Here is a 14,923-nt window from a genome sequence, read left to right on the forward strand (position 1 = left end):
CCATTCGTTGACGAGCTTGTGGACGTGCGTGGAGACGGCAACTGTGGATTTCGCGTGGTGGCAGACCACATATATGGTGACGAGGAGAAGTGGGGAATGACTAGAATGAACATTGCAAACGAAATCTCCGCCCACCCTTATCGATACGAGGGTATTTGCATTGATGGGTTGCAAGCGGCCGTTACACGTATTAGTTGGGAAGAGGGAGAGTGTGGCCCTCGCTACTGGATGCAGGTATTTAATTGAATTATATAAATTTATCACAAAGTTATTATATTTTTCTAAAAAATCATATTTATATTCTGACTTATTAAATGGATGCAGGTATTGGATGACTTGTTCCCTATTGCCACTATCTTCAATGCAGCTGTTATTTACATACAAGGCGGGACGCTACAACAGACGCGGTTCTCTTCGTTTACCGTTCTGCCTTTGCATTCCTCTGAGGTTCACTCACGACCATCGAAGGAGATAGTGATATTGTATATTAGTGGACGTGCTCATTTTGTTAGGTTGAATTTGCAGGATAATTTTCCTGTCCCACCAATTCCCACCCTGTGGTTCCAGCACAGGGACCATACTGTTCAGTCTTGGCATACTTTATATGCTAACAGGAGAGAGCAATGGGATAGTTTGATAGGTATGGCAGATTGAGTTGATTGTAAAATGTTTATTCGCTAATTATGCTGACTGTGTGTTTAATTATTATACGTGTAATATTTTTGAACTCCACAGTACGTAATATTTAAAAATGTTCATGAAATTGCATAAAAATAAAAACGCACATAATGTAAAAAAAATCTCTAGAAACTAACATCTAAAAAAAACAAGTCCATAATCTGAAAAAAGTACTAATAATATAAACATACAACATATACTAACAGCACTCAGTCAGCACTGCGCCAAGCGGCAATGACTCTCTCCAAAGTAGTGCTGGCCTCCTCCGTCTCAGTCTCCAACTCCGGAATGTCGTCAAATTCGCAGTGCTGTCTATGTTGGGCGGTAATCGTGCTGACTTTTTGGATGAAATGCTCGAACTCGGTGGTCACCAGCGTCATCCACTGTAATACCATAAATAGACAAGTTAATTCAATATGTTAAATATATGTAATATTCACTGAATTATAAAATGAAAACTTACATAATCGTTGTTGCTGCGGGGAGGATGTCGTCGTGGAAGATCTCTGCCAGGAAGGATACGGGGGTGCGAATGGCGCTCGAACCAGTCCAGGTACATTGGATGGCATCCTCCAGCAATAACGTGGGCTTCCTCAAATCCCATTAACGGCAGCTTGTACATGACCGGAAAAGCGTTCCACATGTCAACCGCAATCGTCACACTCATGTCCACAGAGTACTTGAGTGACTTCCAGGACCTAACAGCCCCTATTGGCCGACAAATTTGCACAGGTACAGTCTGCACATAACTCAGCTGTCGCAGCACCCTAGACGGCATGTACGGCTCGACAATGTCCCGGTACGCTATCCAGCCATAATATGCAGTGTGCTCTACGCTGGCAGCAGGCTCGCCGCCAAAAGGGAGCCATGTGATCTGTTAAAAAATTACAAAACAAAAATTAAAATATAGCGATCGTAATAAAATAAAATTTAACTAATAAATTAACTAATTTACATACTTCCTCAGCAGTCAGCGTGTCCAAACGAGCTCGCAAGGACCGAAGTCGGGTGGCTGAACAATCTGACGCAGTAGCACTCCAGCTAGAAGCTCGAGGAAGATGAGACTCGATCAACAGCCGCTCTCGCTGGGGCCGGAAGCATGGAAAGTACTCGTAAATCCATGTCTGCAGCAGTGTCAGACACCCAGTCAAACCCGAGCAGTCTCCTCTCGATGAGATTCTAAGCTGCCGATAGAGATAAGCTAGTGTAGCTGAGCCCCAGGAAACTGTACTCGTATCTGTGACTCCGTCCCGCACCTCCCATATGGTTGCAGGTCTAATCCGATGGCCACTCTTGTCAGTGAATATAGTGCAACCTAACGTCAACCAGATCCAGGCTATCGCCTCCACCTCTGCAGTACGGCCATGCCTACATAAGCTGATGATCGACTCAATCAGCACACCTCCCTGGGCAAAATGCTTGCTCGTCTTACTCACCAGATCCTCTGGTGAAATACCTAAAATCTGTACGCAGTAAGCCATCAGCTGAGCCTTATTCGGCTGACCTGAAAACATAATTTCGCAATTTAAATTAATATCACGCAATAGGTACAGTAAATTTCTAGAAACAATTGGGCAGCACTTCCCCTAAAAATGAGCATCACCCATTTTTCAGGGAAGTCCTACAAAGAAATTACAATTGGCAAACCAAAACACAATCCACATTAAACAACTAATTTGTCTAAATATTTTATTAAATAACCTAAAACAATTAACTTATCCTAAATAACATTAAATTTACCTAACATAATAATGAGACGTAATTAAAGAATTATTAAACCTAATAAATTACAAAATCTCAAATTAAATATTTTAATAATAAATTTTAATTTTAACGCAAAATTTAAATGTGAAAAATATAACAGAATATCGCACCTGAAACCATAGCCCCAGCAACTGGAATCCGAAGAATATGCCACACGTCATGTAATGTGATGGTCATCTCCCCGAATGGCATGTGAAAAGAGTTTGTATCTGGCTGCCATCGCTCCACAAATGCAGAAAGGAGCGGGATATCCAGATGATCAAACATGATAAACGGGAGATGTGATATCTCAGTCCCGTCTATCAGCACCTTAACCTCCTCTGAGGCCGTCTCATACCACTGTCTCAGCTTCTTCAGAGCTCCATGTCTAGTCTGACACTTCAGCACGCCTCTGTCCGCCCCATCCCATAGCCGAGAAGCGACATGCCCGAGAAAACTAGGAATAACAGTGTCATCCTCGGGTCCACCAGGTACTGGACCAGTAACGGTCCACACATCAACCTCTTCAGGTCGTCTGTTCGACCCTGAAAGTAACATTAAACATAATTAAAATACATTTAATTTTTTTAACAATATTATTAGATTAATTATAATTATTTAATTATATTTACCTGATGACGAGTCGCCAACGAACCGACCACCTGCACCCTTTTTCCGTTTAGAAATGTAAATTTTTTCACTTGGCTCGTCCTCTAAGCTCTCAAAATCATCAGACTCTCTAAGATCCTCAACAGAAATGCGGACGTCATCGGGAGAAGTATGCGCTTGTTTCTTTCGTCGAGCTGAGGCAGAAACTTTACGCGTCGTAACGTGACGGGCTTCCGATCCCCCTAATTCTGGGGCCAAAAACGTCTTCCCCCTACGCTTTCCGCCCTGCAATTATAATAATTTAAATTATAGAAATAATATATATTAAATTAAATAAATTTCTAAAATTATTTAATTTATTTCAAATAATTATTTATTTTATTGTTTTAAAAAAAAATTAAATTTAAATTTTTATTTTTTTTTAAAAAAAATTCCAAATTTTTTTAAATCCCGGAACGGGCGTCCGGCGTCCCCTCCGGAAGGGGGGACGCCATTTTCGGCGTCCCCCCTTCCGGAGAGGACGCCGTTCGTCCCCTCCGGAAGCGGCGTCCCCTCTTCCGGAGGGGACGCCGCACGTTCCCTCCGGAAGAGGGAACGTGGGCAATCCACGTTCCCTCTTCCGGAGGGAACGTGGGATTTCACGTCCCCTCCGGAAGAGGGGACGCCGGTTTCCGGCGTCCCTTCCTCCGGAGGGGACGTGAAATCCCGACGTCTGTTTTTTTAATTATTTTTTAAAAAAAAAAGATCGAAATTAAAAAAAAAAAACTTACCGGAGGTTGTCGATTTCCATCTCGTTCGGAATCCGACATTTTCGTAAAATATGGATTTGTGAAAAGTTGAATGAGTTGAGAGGATTTAGGTTTTTTGTTTATAAATTGGTTTTCTATTCAAAAAGTGAAAAGGGCAAATATGTAATGTGGTTGTGCGGTACTAAGTAAAAAGGGGCGGTGTTTAGCAATCCAGAAAAACAATGCAGCCTGATTACTACATGATTTTATACAAATTCCATTCAATGGAACAATGCATAAGAATATTCTAGAAAATGTATGTAAAACGTTTTAGAGCTTCAGCTTATGATATTCATTCCAATTACCTTTACAAAAGAAGGCGGAGAAAATTAGGATAAATACTCTATTTTTAAAAATAATTTGATTTACTATCTCAATAAATAAAAAATAAAGAAAATACCTCACCTTTTTATTGTTTTTATTTTTTTACTCTAACACATGTTTATATTATAATTATGCCTAATTTTTATTATTATTTTACTCTAACTATTTTTTTTTTACTCTAAGTGACAACTGTCACTTTTTCTTTTTCTTTTCTCTCTCTTTCTTTCTTTCTTCTTCTTCTCCTTCTTCTCTGCTTGTCTTTTTCCGCCATTTTTTTTCTTCTTCTTCTACTTCTTTTCTTCTTCTTTTCTTTTCCATTTTTATTCTCTTCTTCTTCGCCGCTCCGCCATCAGTCCGCCGCCGCTCCGCCATCATTCTACTGTCGTTCTCCGTTCGTTTCATATTTAATTTTAGAATTTTTTTTCTTAATTCGTGGTGATTTATACGATTTATGTTAACTTTCAGATCTAAATAAATTACTCTTTGATTTTTTTTCAATTTTAGATCTAAAAATCTGCATGAAAAATGATTTTCTGATGAAAAAAACGATTTTCTGCAAACAAAACAGCATCTAATTATCATATGAGTATCACTGCATTATCATCACATTATCATAGCACTGCAGTAATTTTTATATAGAAAAACATCCTCTATTATCATATGAGTATCACTATATTATCATGTAATTATCATAACATTGCAGGAATATTTTTTTTGCAGAAAATAATATTTGATTATCATATCGTTATTATAATATTATCATATATCGTTATCATAACATTATCATATGATACTTACATGAAAAAAAAATTACAAAAATAGCGTCATATGATAATGTTTTATCATATGATAACGAGATGATAATATTTATGGTACATATATGATAACATCTATAATAATGTATATTACTGGAGTATGATAATTAGATGATAATGAATTATGATAAGGTTATTATAACTAGATGATAACGTATGTGAAAATAGAATAACAAAAAGATTCATGACACCGGTATGATAACCAGATGATAATAAAATAATAAAGTTATGATAATAGTATGATAATATGATACCTATATGTAAAAAAATTACAGAAAAAATATGATAATGAGATGATAATATAAAGATAATAGTATGATAATATGATACCTGTATGAAAAAAAATTACAAAATATTATGATAACGAGATGATAATGTGAAGATAATAGTATGATAATATGACCTTATTATACTTCATTATCATACTATTTTCTTCACATTATCATCTCGTTATCATAATTTTTATGTAATTTTTTTCATATAGGTATCATATTATCATACTGTTATCATAATTTTATTATTATGTTGTTGTCATAACATTATCATTTAGGTACAATAATACATTGTCATCTTGGTATCATATGATTATATTATGATAACGAGATGATAATACAGTGATAACAACATGATATTCAATTTTTTTGTAGAAAATCATTCTTAATGTAGTGTTATGATAACAACATGATAATACAGTGATACTCATATGATAATCATAGATTTTTTTTTATAATTTTTTTTTTCTGCAGTGTTATGATAATCATATGATAATCAGATGCTGTTTTTTTGCAGAAAATCGTTTTTTGTGCAGAAAATCGTTTTTTTCATCATAATATCATTTTTTCAATTAGATTTTTAGATCTAAAATTGAAAAAAATTCAAGAGTAATTTATTTATATTTGAATGTTAAAAAATCGCAATAATCACCATGAATTAAAGAAAAAATAAAATATGAATGAATAATGTAGCGACGGTGAAGCAATGAAAAAATGGCGGCGAAGCGATGAAGGAACGACGAAGAAAGAAAAATGGAGAAGAAAAAAAGAAATAAAGAAGAAGAAGAAGAAATTTGACGAAGAAAAAAAACACAGGAGAAGAAGAAGAAGAACAAAAAGAAGAGGAGAGGGGAGAGAGGAGAGAGAAAGAAAAAGAGAGGGAAATGTAAAAATATGACAGCTGTTACATGAGTTATTTAGAGTAAAAAATTAATAGAAAGTAGGTATAATTATAATATAAACATACTTTAGAGTAAAAAAATAAAAGCATTAGACTTATGAGGTATTTTCTCTATCTTTTCTTTATTGAGGTAGAAAATCAAATTATTTTAAAAAATAGAGTATTATCCTAATCTTCCCAAGCAATTTCAACAAAAATTAGGCCCATTAAGATAAATTTTGGCCTCAGACTTGAAAACCTTAAAACTTTTAATTTGTACGTCCCAAAATTTGTGTCCCGATATTAGATAACCTCTAATTTATATACTTCTTACGCATTACTTATTTAATTTAATTCGAGACACAAATTTTAGAATCTAATTAACTAAGAAAGTTAAAAGTGACTTATTTAACTTTTAAATTCGGGATCTAATAGATTAAAAAATTTAAAAATGATTTATTTAATACAGGACTCAAATTTTAGGACCGAGTTGACCATTCTCGTATTTTTATTACTATTTACTTTCTCTTGACGAATTAATAGATCACTTTATTATTTTTAAGTCTTAAACAATAGACCATTTCTTAATTTTGATAAACAATTTAAAGATTTAAAGACTTATTCCCCTCTAGAAAAAAATAAATTTATTCGTAACATAATTAAATACTTTATATTTCAAATATAAAATAAATGTATGTTTGATGGTTGACCTGTTCATGGCCGGGTTCAGACCGGGTCCACCAGATTTTTTAATATTTTATACAAGTTCAAGTTCGGCCTGAGCCCGCCTCAAATTTTACATTTTCTACCAAAACTCGGCCCTAACACTATATTTTTATAGGTTTGGGCGGGCTTATATGGAGATTCTATAAAAATCAAAGCCCGAGCCCGCCATAAAATAACGGGCATTTTCCGGGCTCGGACTCGGGCTGGATTTGGGACAAAAATCATTACTCAAACCTGGTAGTAAGGACTGAGTTTGGATAGTCCTGGGGGGTACCTCAAATCATGAACAAGTCTATTCGATAGTATTACAAAATGAATTGAACTAACCAACTTATTTAACAAAAATTGTATCATATACACTGTGTCGAATAAAGTCATAACACGCTATTGTGAAATGTTAAAAATATAAAATAAAATTATTAGATTATTAGTTAAATTGTATTTTTCTTAATTTATATGTTTGTCCAAATAATTATAATTTTTTTTTCGGAAAATAATTGTAATTTGGTACAGAGAGAATAACGTATATGTGTCGCATACATACTAAACTTTAGTATCACATCATAATTTTTAAAAAAATTTATAGTAATCAAATCGAATTGATAATACATTTCTATTAATAAAATTTAAACAAGTTTAGATGTGTGTTTGATGGATTAGGCGGGTTAATCTCGTTTAAGCTGGTTTTTTGTATTTCAATTTTAGGCTTAATCACCAAAAAAAAACCGCGACCTTTTAGTCCCTTTTCACTTGCACCCTGACGTTGCAATTTTGTCTATATCACCCTAATTCGCACCTTTCGTTTCCAATTACACCCTAAAAAACTAAATTTACCTTTTTCACTAGAAAAAATGTCAATTTGATCCTTTATTTTTAATTTATTTTCTGAAAAGTATTTAATATACTAAAAGTGAAGGATCAAATTGATATTTTATACAAAAAGTAAAGGATCAAATTGGCTTTTTTTTCCTAGTGAAAAAGAGTCAATTCAGTTTTTAGTGTTTAATTGGAAACGAAAGGTGCGAATTAGGGTGATATAGACAAAATTGCAACGTCAGGGTGCAAGTGAAAAGGGGCTAAAAGGTCGGGGTCTATATGGTGATTAAACCTTCAATTTATTATACACATTTAATTTTCTAAAAATTAAATAAATTAATATTAAATTTTACAATTTCAAGGATAATTAATAAAGGCCTAATGTCTTAAAAAAACCCGACCTTTTAGCCCCTTTTCAATCATACCCTGACGTTGAAAATTTGTCAAGTTTACCCTATTTTGCATTTTTGTGTTTCAATTATACCCTGAAAAATTAAATTAACGTCTTTTGCATTTGGAAATTTGTTTAAAACATTCTCCATATCTCGCATATATTGATTGTATATTTTTAGAATTTATTTAAATTTAGTTAAATTAATTAAAAATTTAAATTAGCGTTAATTTGATTATGGTTTTTAGTTAGTTTTTAAAAATAAAGGACTTATTTGTACTTTTTTGAATAAAAAAGAATTTAATTTTATGTTTAGACTTAATTAATTGAATGATTTCATCATTTAAGTAAAAAAATTAACAAAAATTAAAATATTGGGGTACAATTGAAAACAGAAAATTCAAAAGTGGGTAAAATTGACAAATTTTCAACGTCGGGGTGGAATTGAAAAAAAGTTTAAAGGTGAGGGGTTTTTGAGTGATTAGGCCATTAATAAATTAGTGGTAATGTAGCAGAATTTTTTTCATTAGTCTTTAATAAAACATAGCATGCAGTGTTTTAAAAATCGAACCGGTGGCCGAACCGGTGAAGCCACCGGTTTCCGGTCATTCAACCGGTTTAACCGGTCCAATGACCGGTTCAACCGGTTTAATAAATCTCAAAAATATTGAAAAAAATTATGGTTCACCGGTTTTTTACCGGTTCAATCCGGTTCAACATCCGGTTTTTTATCGGTTCAATCCGGTCACATCCGGTTTTTTACCGGTTCATACCGGTCCAATCTGGTTCAATCCAATCCAACCAAAAGATCCGGTTTTTATCTATTCAGACCGGACCACTGACCGGTTCGCGGTTCAACTGGTCCGATCGGCCGGTCCGGTCCGGTTTTTAAAACACTGATAGCATGTTTTTCTAAGACTAGTTTCGCATTACGTGCTATGCACGTGGCTCGTAACGTAACTTCTTAATGAACATATTAGTAAATTTATTATAATTATATCTATTTTTTTATTTATAACTAATATTAAATTAGTATAAAAAATTTGTAAAAGTAAATATAATATATTCGGTTATTAATTTTTTTTCCATACTGAATTTATTCTTCTTTTAGTTTTATAATAACCATAATTAAATAATTAACTTAATTTTATTAATAATATCTTTAAAAATAATAAGATAGAAATTTAAATAATAATATATTGACCAAATACAATATTTTAATTTTGTAATTCAATCAAACTAAAAGATAGGTATTTCTACTGATTTGGAGACAATTTAGCTATCTATTCTAATTAGGACTTTAATTACAATAGTAATTAATTAAATAACTAATTAGTTAATGACTATAAAACCATTATTTAAAAGTAAACTGAAAAGGATTATTCAGTAAATTTGCCTGTCCCCCCCCATCCGTGCTTTTATATATAGTACTAGCATTTGTCCACGTGCTACGCACGTGAGCGACATTCATATGACCCGTTGTGTACAATAAATATGAATTAAATTATTAAATAGTTTAGCTTATAAAATGTAATTTTTTATTAGTATTAAAATTCTAATCGATATTAATATGACCCGTTAGATATTAAATATTAACTAAATGATTAAACATACAATTTTAGCTTCTAATATATTATTATAGATTATTTGGTATTTGTATGACACGTTATATATTTTATGTATTTATTAAATAATTAAAGTCATGTTTTTTTTATAATTTTTAAATATAGTTATACATTTTTTTTTAAATAGAGAGATGTGGTTTGCATACATATATTATATGCTAACTAAATTATTAGCAGTGCATATAATTTACACTTAATACTATATTTATATAAGTAAATATAACTTTTTGATGAATTATGTAAACAATTCATTGTATATTTGTTTGTGACGTGTTTAATGAATTAGTAGTGATTTAGGCTAGTTTTTCTATTATTTCTATTGGTTTTGTTCAGATTATCCATAATATATTTTTTTTGTCCATTATAGGACACTAAGGGATATGTTCAGAAATAAAATACCATCGTTTAAAATTATTAATTAGTTGAATTTAATACTACTAATAAACAAATTCCAACAATAATCTATTACCCATTGTATTTATATTTTATACAATAACTTAAACATATATTTAATTTAGAATTTTATTTAATCACCTTTTATTACAATTAAATTTGTACTTAATTTTATAAATATTTTAATTTTTAAGGCTAATATTATTTTAACGGTTATAAAAATAATTTTGTCTTGAAGAGATTGATTTAGAATTGAAAACATCAAATGTTATCTGGATTTCAAATCTTTTCTCAAATAGCAAAACACATATTCAATTTTACCTTCTTATTAAATTAAACTCAATTAAATTTATTTATTTATGAAAGTTAATTTAATTGTCCACCCTCCTTCTCACTTTATATTATACATATAAAAAAAATTGTTAACAATACTAATACCAATAGAAGCACACTTTAATAATGATTCAGTTATCTACTAACATACGAATTAATTAAGAGTTTAATTTTAATAATAACACTAAAATAGACGCAGCAAACACATAGCAGTTGCCTTTTTGTTTATTTTTTTCATTTTTCGTAATTGATATTTGCATTATTGCATTATCTTTTTCCACCTTTCTTAATTGATATTTGCATATATCTTATTTACACATCTCACCTATTTTATGATTAAAATTAGAATTATAATTTGACTTAAATAAAACAACTAACTACTTTAATGACAAAGTGCAATTAACTGTTAAACGGAGGTTATTTTTCGTCCTTTTGTTTGCAAAAGCAAACATATAGCTAATTGAGGTCTCTTTTGTGGTATTTGTGAAAGGAATGCCCTTTCAATATAGCACTTTCACTATAATACTAATTCTAATAAGTGAAATTAAACTTTTTAATTAGTGTTTTTATTAGAAATAAACTCGCAGATAATTTCTCTTTTTTATGTGTACTTAACTTGGTAAATATTTTTATTATTGTAGGCTAATTTTGTAATTTTGCCTGTCCCCCCCCCTTCCCACATATAAGATAGTTATAGATAGATAGATAGATATAGATATAGATATGAGATAAGTTATAGAATCTGTGAAATTTGTGAGGTGGTTTGACAGCAGGATCAAGGACATGAACCGGCTATTAAACCATCTCACAACTGATGACCCCGTAGCTATTTACAGATGAATTTAATTACATTTTACAATTGCTAAATTAATAATAACCTCAGTAAAAAGTATATATTTCATTATTATCTCTAATTAATTTTTAACTTATCATGTATTTGTTATGTGTTTGATTTGATTATACTAACTAATTTTCAAATATAATATTTATTTTATTTCATTTCATTTTAAATTAAAGTTTTTATTTTTTACTAAAAACTATAATTGTCAATTAAATTTTATTTTTATTTAAAGTTATTTAAAAATCTTCCATATTTGTTGAAAAAGACTAACATGGGTCTTTTTTCGGGATAGATTCTATCCGGATTTGTACTATGAACTTCCCCTATTTCATAGACAATACTTTTGAAAACCATACATCTATAACTATTTTATATGTGGGAAGGGGGGGACATGCAAATTTACGATAATAGACTTCATTAAGGGTATAATTTATAGCACAAATATAAAATTAATAGGAGTTTAACTTGAATAAAACATCTATCTATCTATCTATAACTATTTTATATGTGGGAAGGGGGGGATAGGCAAATTTACGATAATAGACTTCATTAAGGGTATAATTTATAGCACAAATATAAAATTAATAGGAGTTTAACTTGAATAAAACAATACAAATAAATATATTATAGATTAATTAAGAGTTTAACTCCAACTCATACTATAAAATATCAAAAAAATAGGATCAAGCTTAATTTTACTCAGATGCTATTCTTTAAAAAATTTAACGGGAAGAGAAGTTCAGTTATTGAATATTATGTTTAATCAGCAGCTTAACAATTAATTAAGAGTAATATCTAATGCTGATGGGTATTTCCAGTAGAGCAATAAAACAAAAGTTAAACAGTTTCTATAGAGTTAGGTAGAGCTAGGTAGAGTTAAGGGGTGGTTCATATCCACGATTTTCCAAATTTTCATGCATTTTCAAATAGGTCCTTACAGTTTATAAGCTATCATAAATTCTCTCTAAATTTTAACTATGACTTCTCCAAATTAATATAATTCATAATTTGTAATTATAGCAACATAATTATATTAAAATTACAATATTAACTTATTTTTTTGATGAAAACACTATTAACTTTCAATAATTTAAAAATAATTAAAAATATAAATATGAAGTTAAATGTGAGTCTAATTCTAACTCTAATAAAAAAAAAGTTAATTGTTAATTATTATTATTAAATATATAAAGGGTCATATGAATGTTGCTCACTAAAATAATCAAAAAATAATATTTTTGAATAAAAAACAAAATATTAAATTAAACGAGAGTTTAATAGTAAATAGGAAACTAATATTAAAGGTAGTAGGAATCCAATAATAGACCTCTGTTTAAATAGATAAATTTCGTGCTAAATACTAACATGGCAATGAGGATTAAAAAACCACAAAAGCTCCATTTAAAAATGGAAAAGACAAATAATTAATAATTAATATACCAACAATTAACATTATGATAATGAAACTTTTTTTGTCATCTTTTATTATTATTATTGTTATTATTATTAAAGATTTATCACTTTTTTTATTCTAAATATTATATTTTATTTAATAATTAAATTAATAAATAATACATACAACGTGTCATATAAATGTCGCTCACGTGTGTAGCACGTGACGAAATGCTAGTATATATATATAGGTAGCTAGCACTGGAACATCAAGACATATGTAACAACAATAACTTAATGTCCTTTTTATTTTAAGATAAGCTGTCCTTTTTATTCAAGCAACTGGATATGTAGATTAAAACGATTTCAACCACCGCTGGTTATCCTGTCCGTTGAACGGCGAAGTGATTATTTGTTTAAGGCTTGGATCGTTGTCTTTCACATCTAGCACCATTCCATAGAACAAACTCCAAATCACTCCATCACTGTCAAACACCCATCTCTGAGCTGGGGATGCATAGTTATAGGAGAAAAGCTTGACAAGTCCTTGTTCTTTAGCATCATTCGTAACACAGTCTTCTTGGTTCTGCTTAGGTCGTATTGTACCATCTCCATAAAGAGCCCATTCCTGTCCGGCCTTGTTGTTTTCGCACTTTTCTAACCAGACGCGGTTTCCTGTAGCTTGCAAGCAAAGATAATTGAGCCCAACAATGGTTGTTATAAAAGGTTGTGTATTATTACCAGGAAGCCACGATTGACGGGCTGCGTAAACGTTGGTCTCCACCGTAATCGTTGTGCCATCCCTCCCTGATTCTGCTGACAAAACTAGCCCTGATTTGGGATTTATGATGGTTCCATCATCCCGTATTTTCCAACGAGTGGCGTCGCGAACAGCATTTTTGCAGTCGTGTATCATAATGTATTTTCCTGGTACGAATCCAAACGTGGTCAAGCACTTCCCATCAGATCGAATAGTGCCATCTTTTCTGAAAGTCCAGAGTTGATTCACATCTGTATTGGATTTGCATGGCCACAATACTACTGGGCTACCATCGCTGTAAATACCGCTTTTCACATCAAGACATAGACCATTGCGACCACTAATACGCACCGTAAGCTGGTGAGTTACACAAACATCATCGTCAGCAAAATTTGGCACCACGGGCCTTATAAGCAGAGAAAACTGAGATGGCCGTTTACATGGGTACAGCAGGAGAGATATGACCGTGAGTAATTCCTTCACTTGAGTCACTTCAATTGGTTGACCTCTTGGATCTCGCAAAAGAAGTGGTTCAGGGAGAACTCCGTCATCATTAGATTGTTGGATTGCAGTCGAAATTGTACTCCAGTCGTTCTCAAGCTGAATCATGCCAGGATCTGGGACGATTGCATTGCTGAAACTACGTGCAATTCGAGTACTAATAAGGTTGAATCGTGCTGCTTCTGCAATCATCTGGGCAATAACAAGAAACCCTCGAGCTAGATTCCGATTGTCAGTACGGTTAGTGGTAAGACCATGAAGATGCGCGATAGCTGTATCTAGTGGCGTAAATCCCAATTGGGTCTGTTCTCTATTTTGATTTGCAACTCGTTCAAGGTCACCATAGTTGACACCCAAACCTGTCATAAACTCTCGATCAGTGCGAGGGAAAAGAGGAGCGATCTCTTCTTCAGCCTCCGGAGTTTCGGGTGGAAAGAAATAGGCATGATTTTCGGCACAATAGCCAACTATATAAACATTGCTTACATTCATTGCTAATGTGATGGTTTGCTCAGCGAAATTTGCGAGTTGAATCAAAAGAAATCGTTCATTCGTTGGAACATTCTTAAACTGAGGCAATATTGGTATACCATGCTGCATCTCTTGTCTAGTTAAGTGATTTCGCACGGCTCGTATAAATGTCCTATAAGTTGCTGCAGTGGCACCAGAAGTGGTAAAGATCACCATCCTGTCCTGCTGGAAAAAAGGGTTAACAGCACCATCCTCCATTGTTGACGACCCCATCGAAACTGGTCCGAGCCATAGGCATGTCGCCACAGCGAGAGACATCCATATTGCTAGGATATTAAACTCCTTGGATCACTCAAGTCTCAGGAAATTTCAAAAAGGTCACTAAAGTCAATTTTCTTACAAAATGGTCACTGAACTATACCTTTTATTACAAAAGGGTTCACCCATATAAAACGACGTAAAAACCTAATATTTTTGCTTACGTGGCAAGCCAAAATTACAAAAAGGAACATAGTTAAGTGACTTTTTTGTAATAAAAGAAATAACCCAATGATTTTATTGTAGT

At 32.2% G+C, this 14,923-nt stretch overlaps 1 protein-coding gene across 1 annotated transcript; it reads right to left on the reverse strand.

The window, feature by feature from the left end:
* Positions 1 to 12,826: 12,826 nt before the first annotated feature.
* LOC126669820 (ricin-like) lies at positions 12,827 to 14,681 on the reverse strand. The gene has a single exon (XM_050363384.1). It carries the CDS (start codon positions 14,674 to 14,676, stop codon positions 12,982 to 12,984), a length of 1,695 nt encoding a protein of 564 aa, XP_050219341.1. The 5' UTR covers positions 14,677 to 14,681; the 3' UTR covers positions 12,827 to 12,981.
* Positions 14,682 to 14,923: the final 242 nt, after the last annotated feature.

Source organism: Mercurialis annua, linkage group LG2, assembly GCF_937616625.2.
Source record: "Mercurialis annua linkage group LG2, ddMerAnnu1.2, whole genome shotgun sequence".
In the NCBI taxonomy this organism is placed as follows: Eukaryota; Viridiplantae; Streptophyta; class Magnoliopsida; order Malpighiales; family Euphorbiaceae; genus Mercurialis; species Mercurialis annua.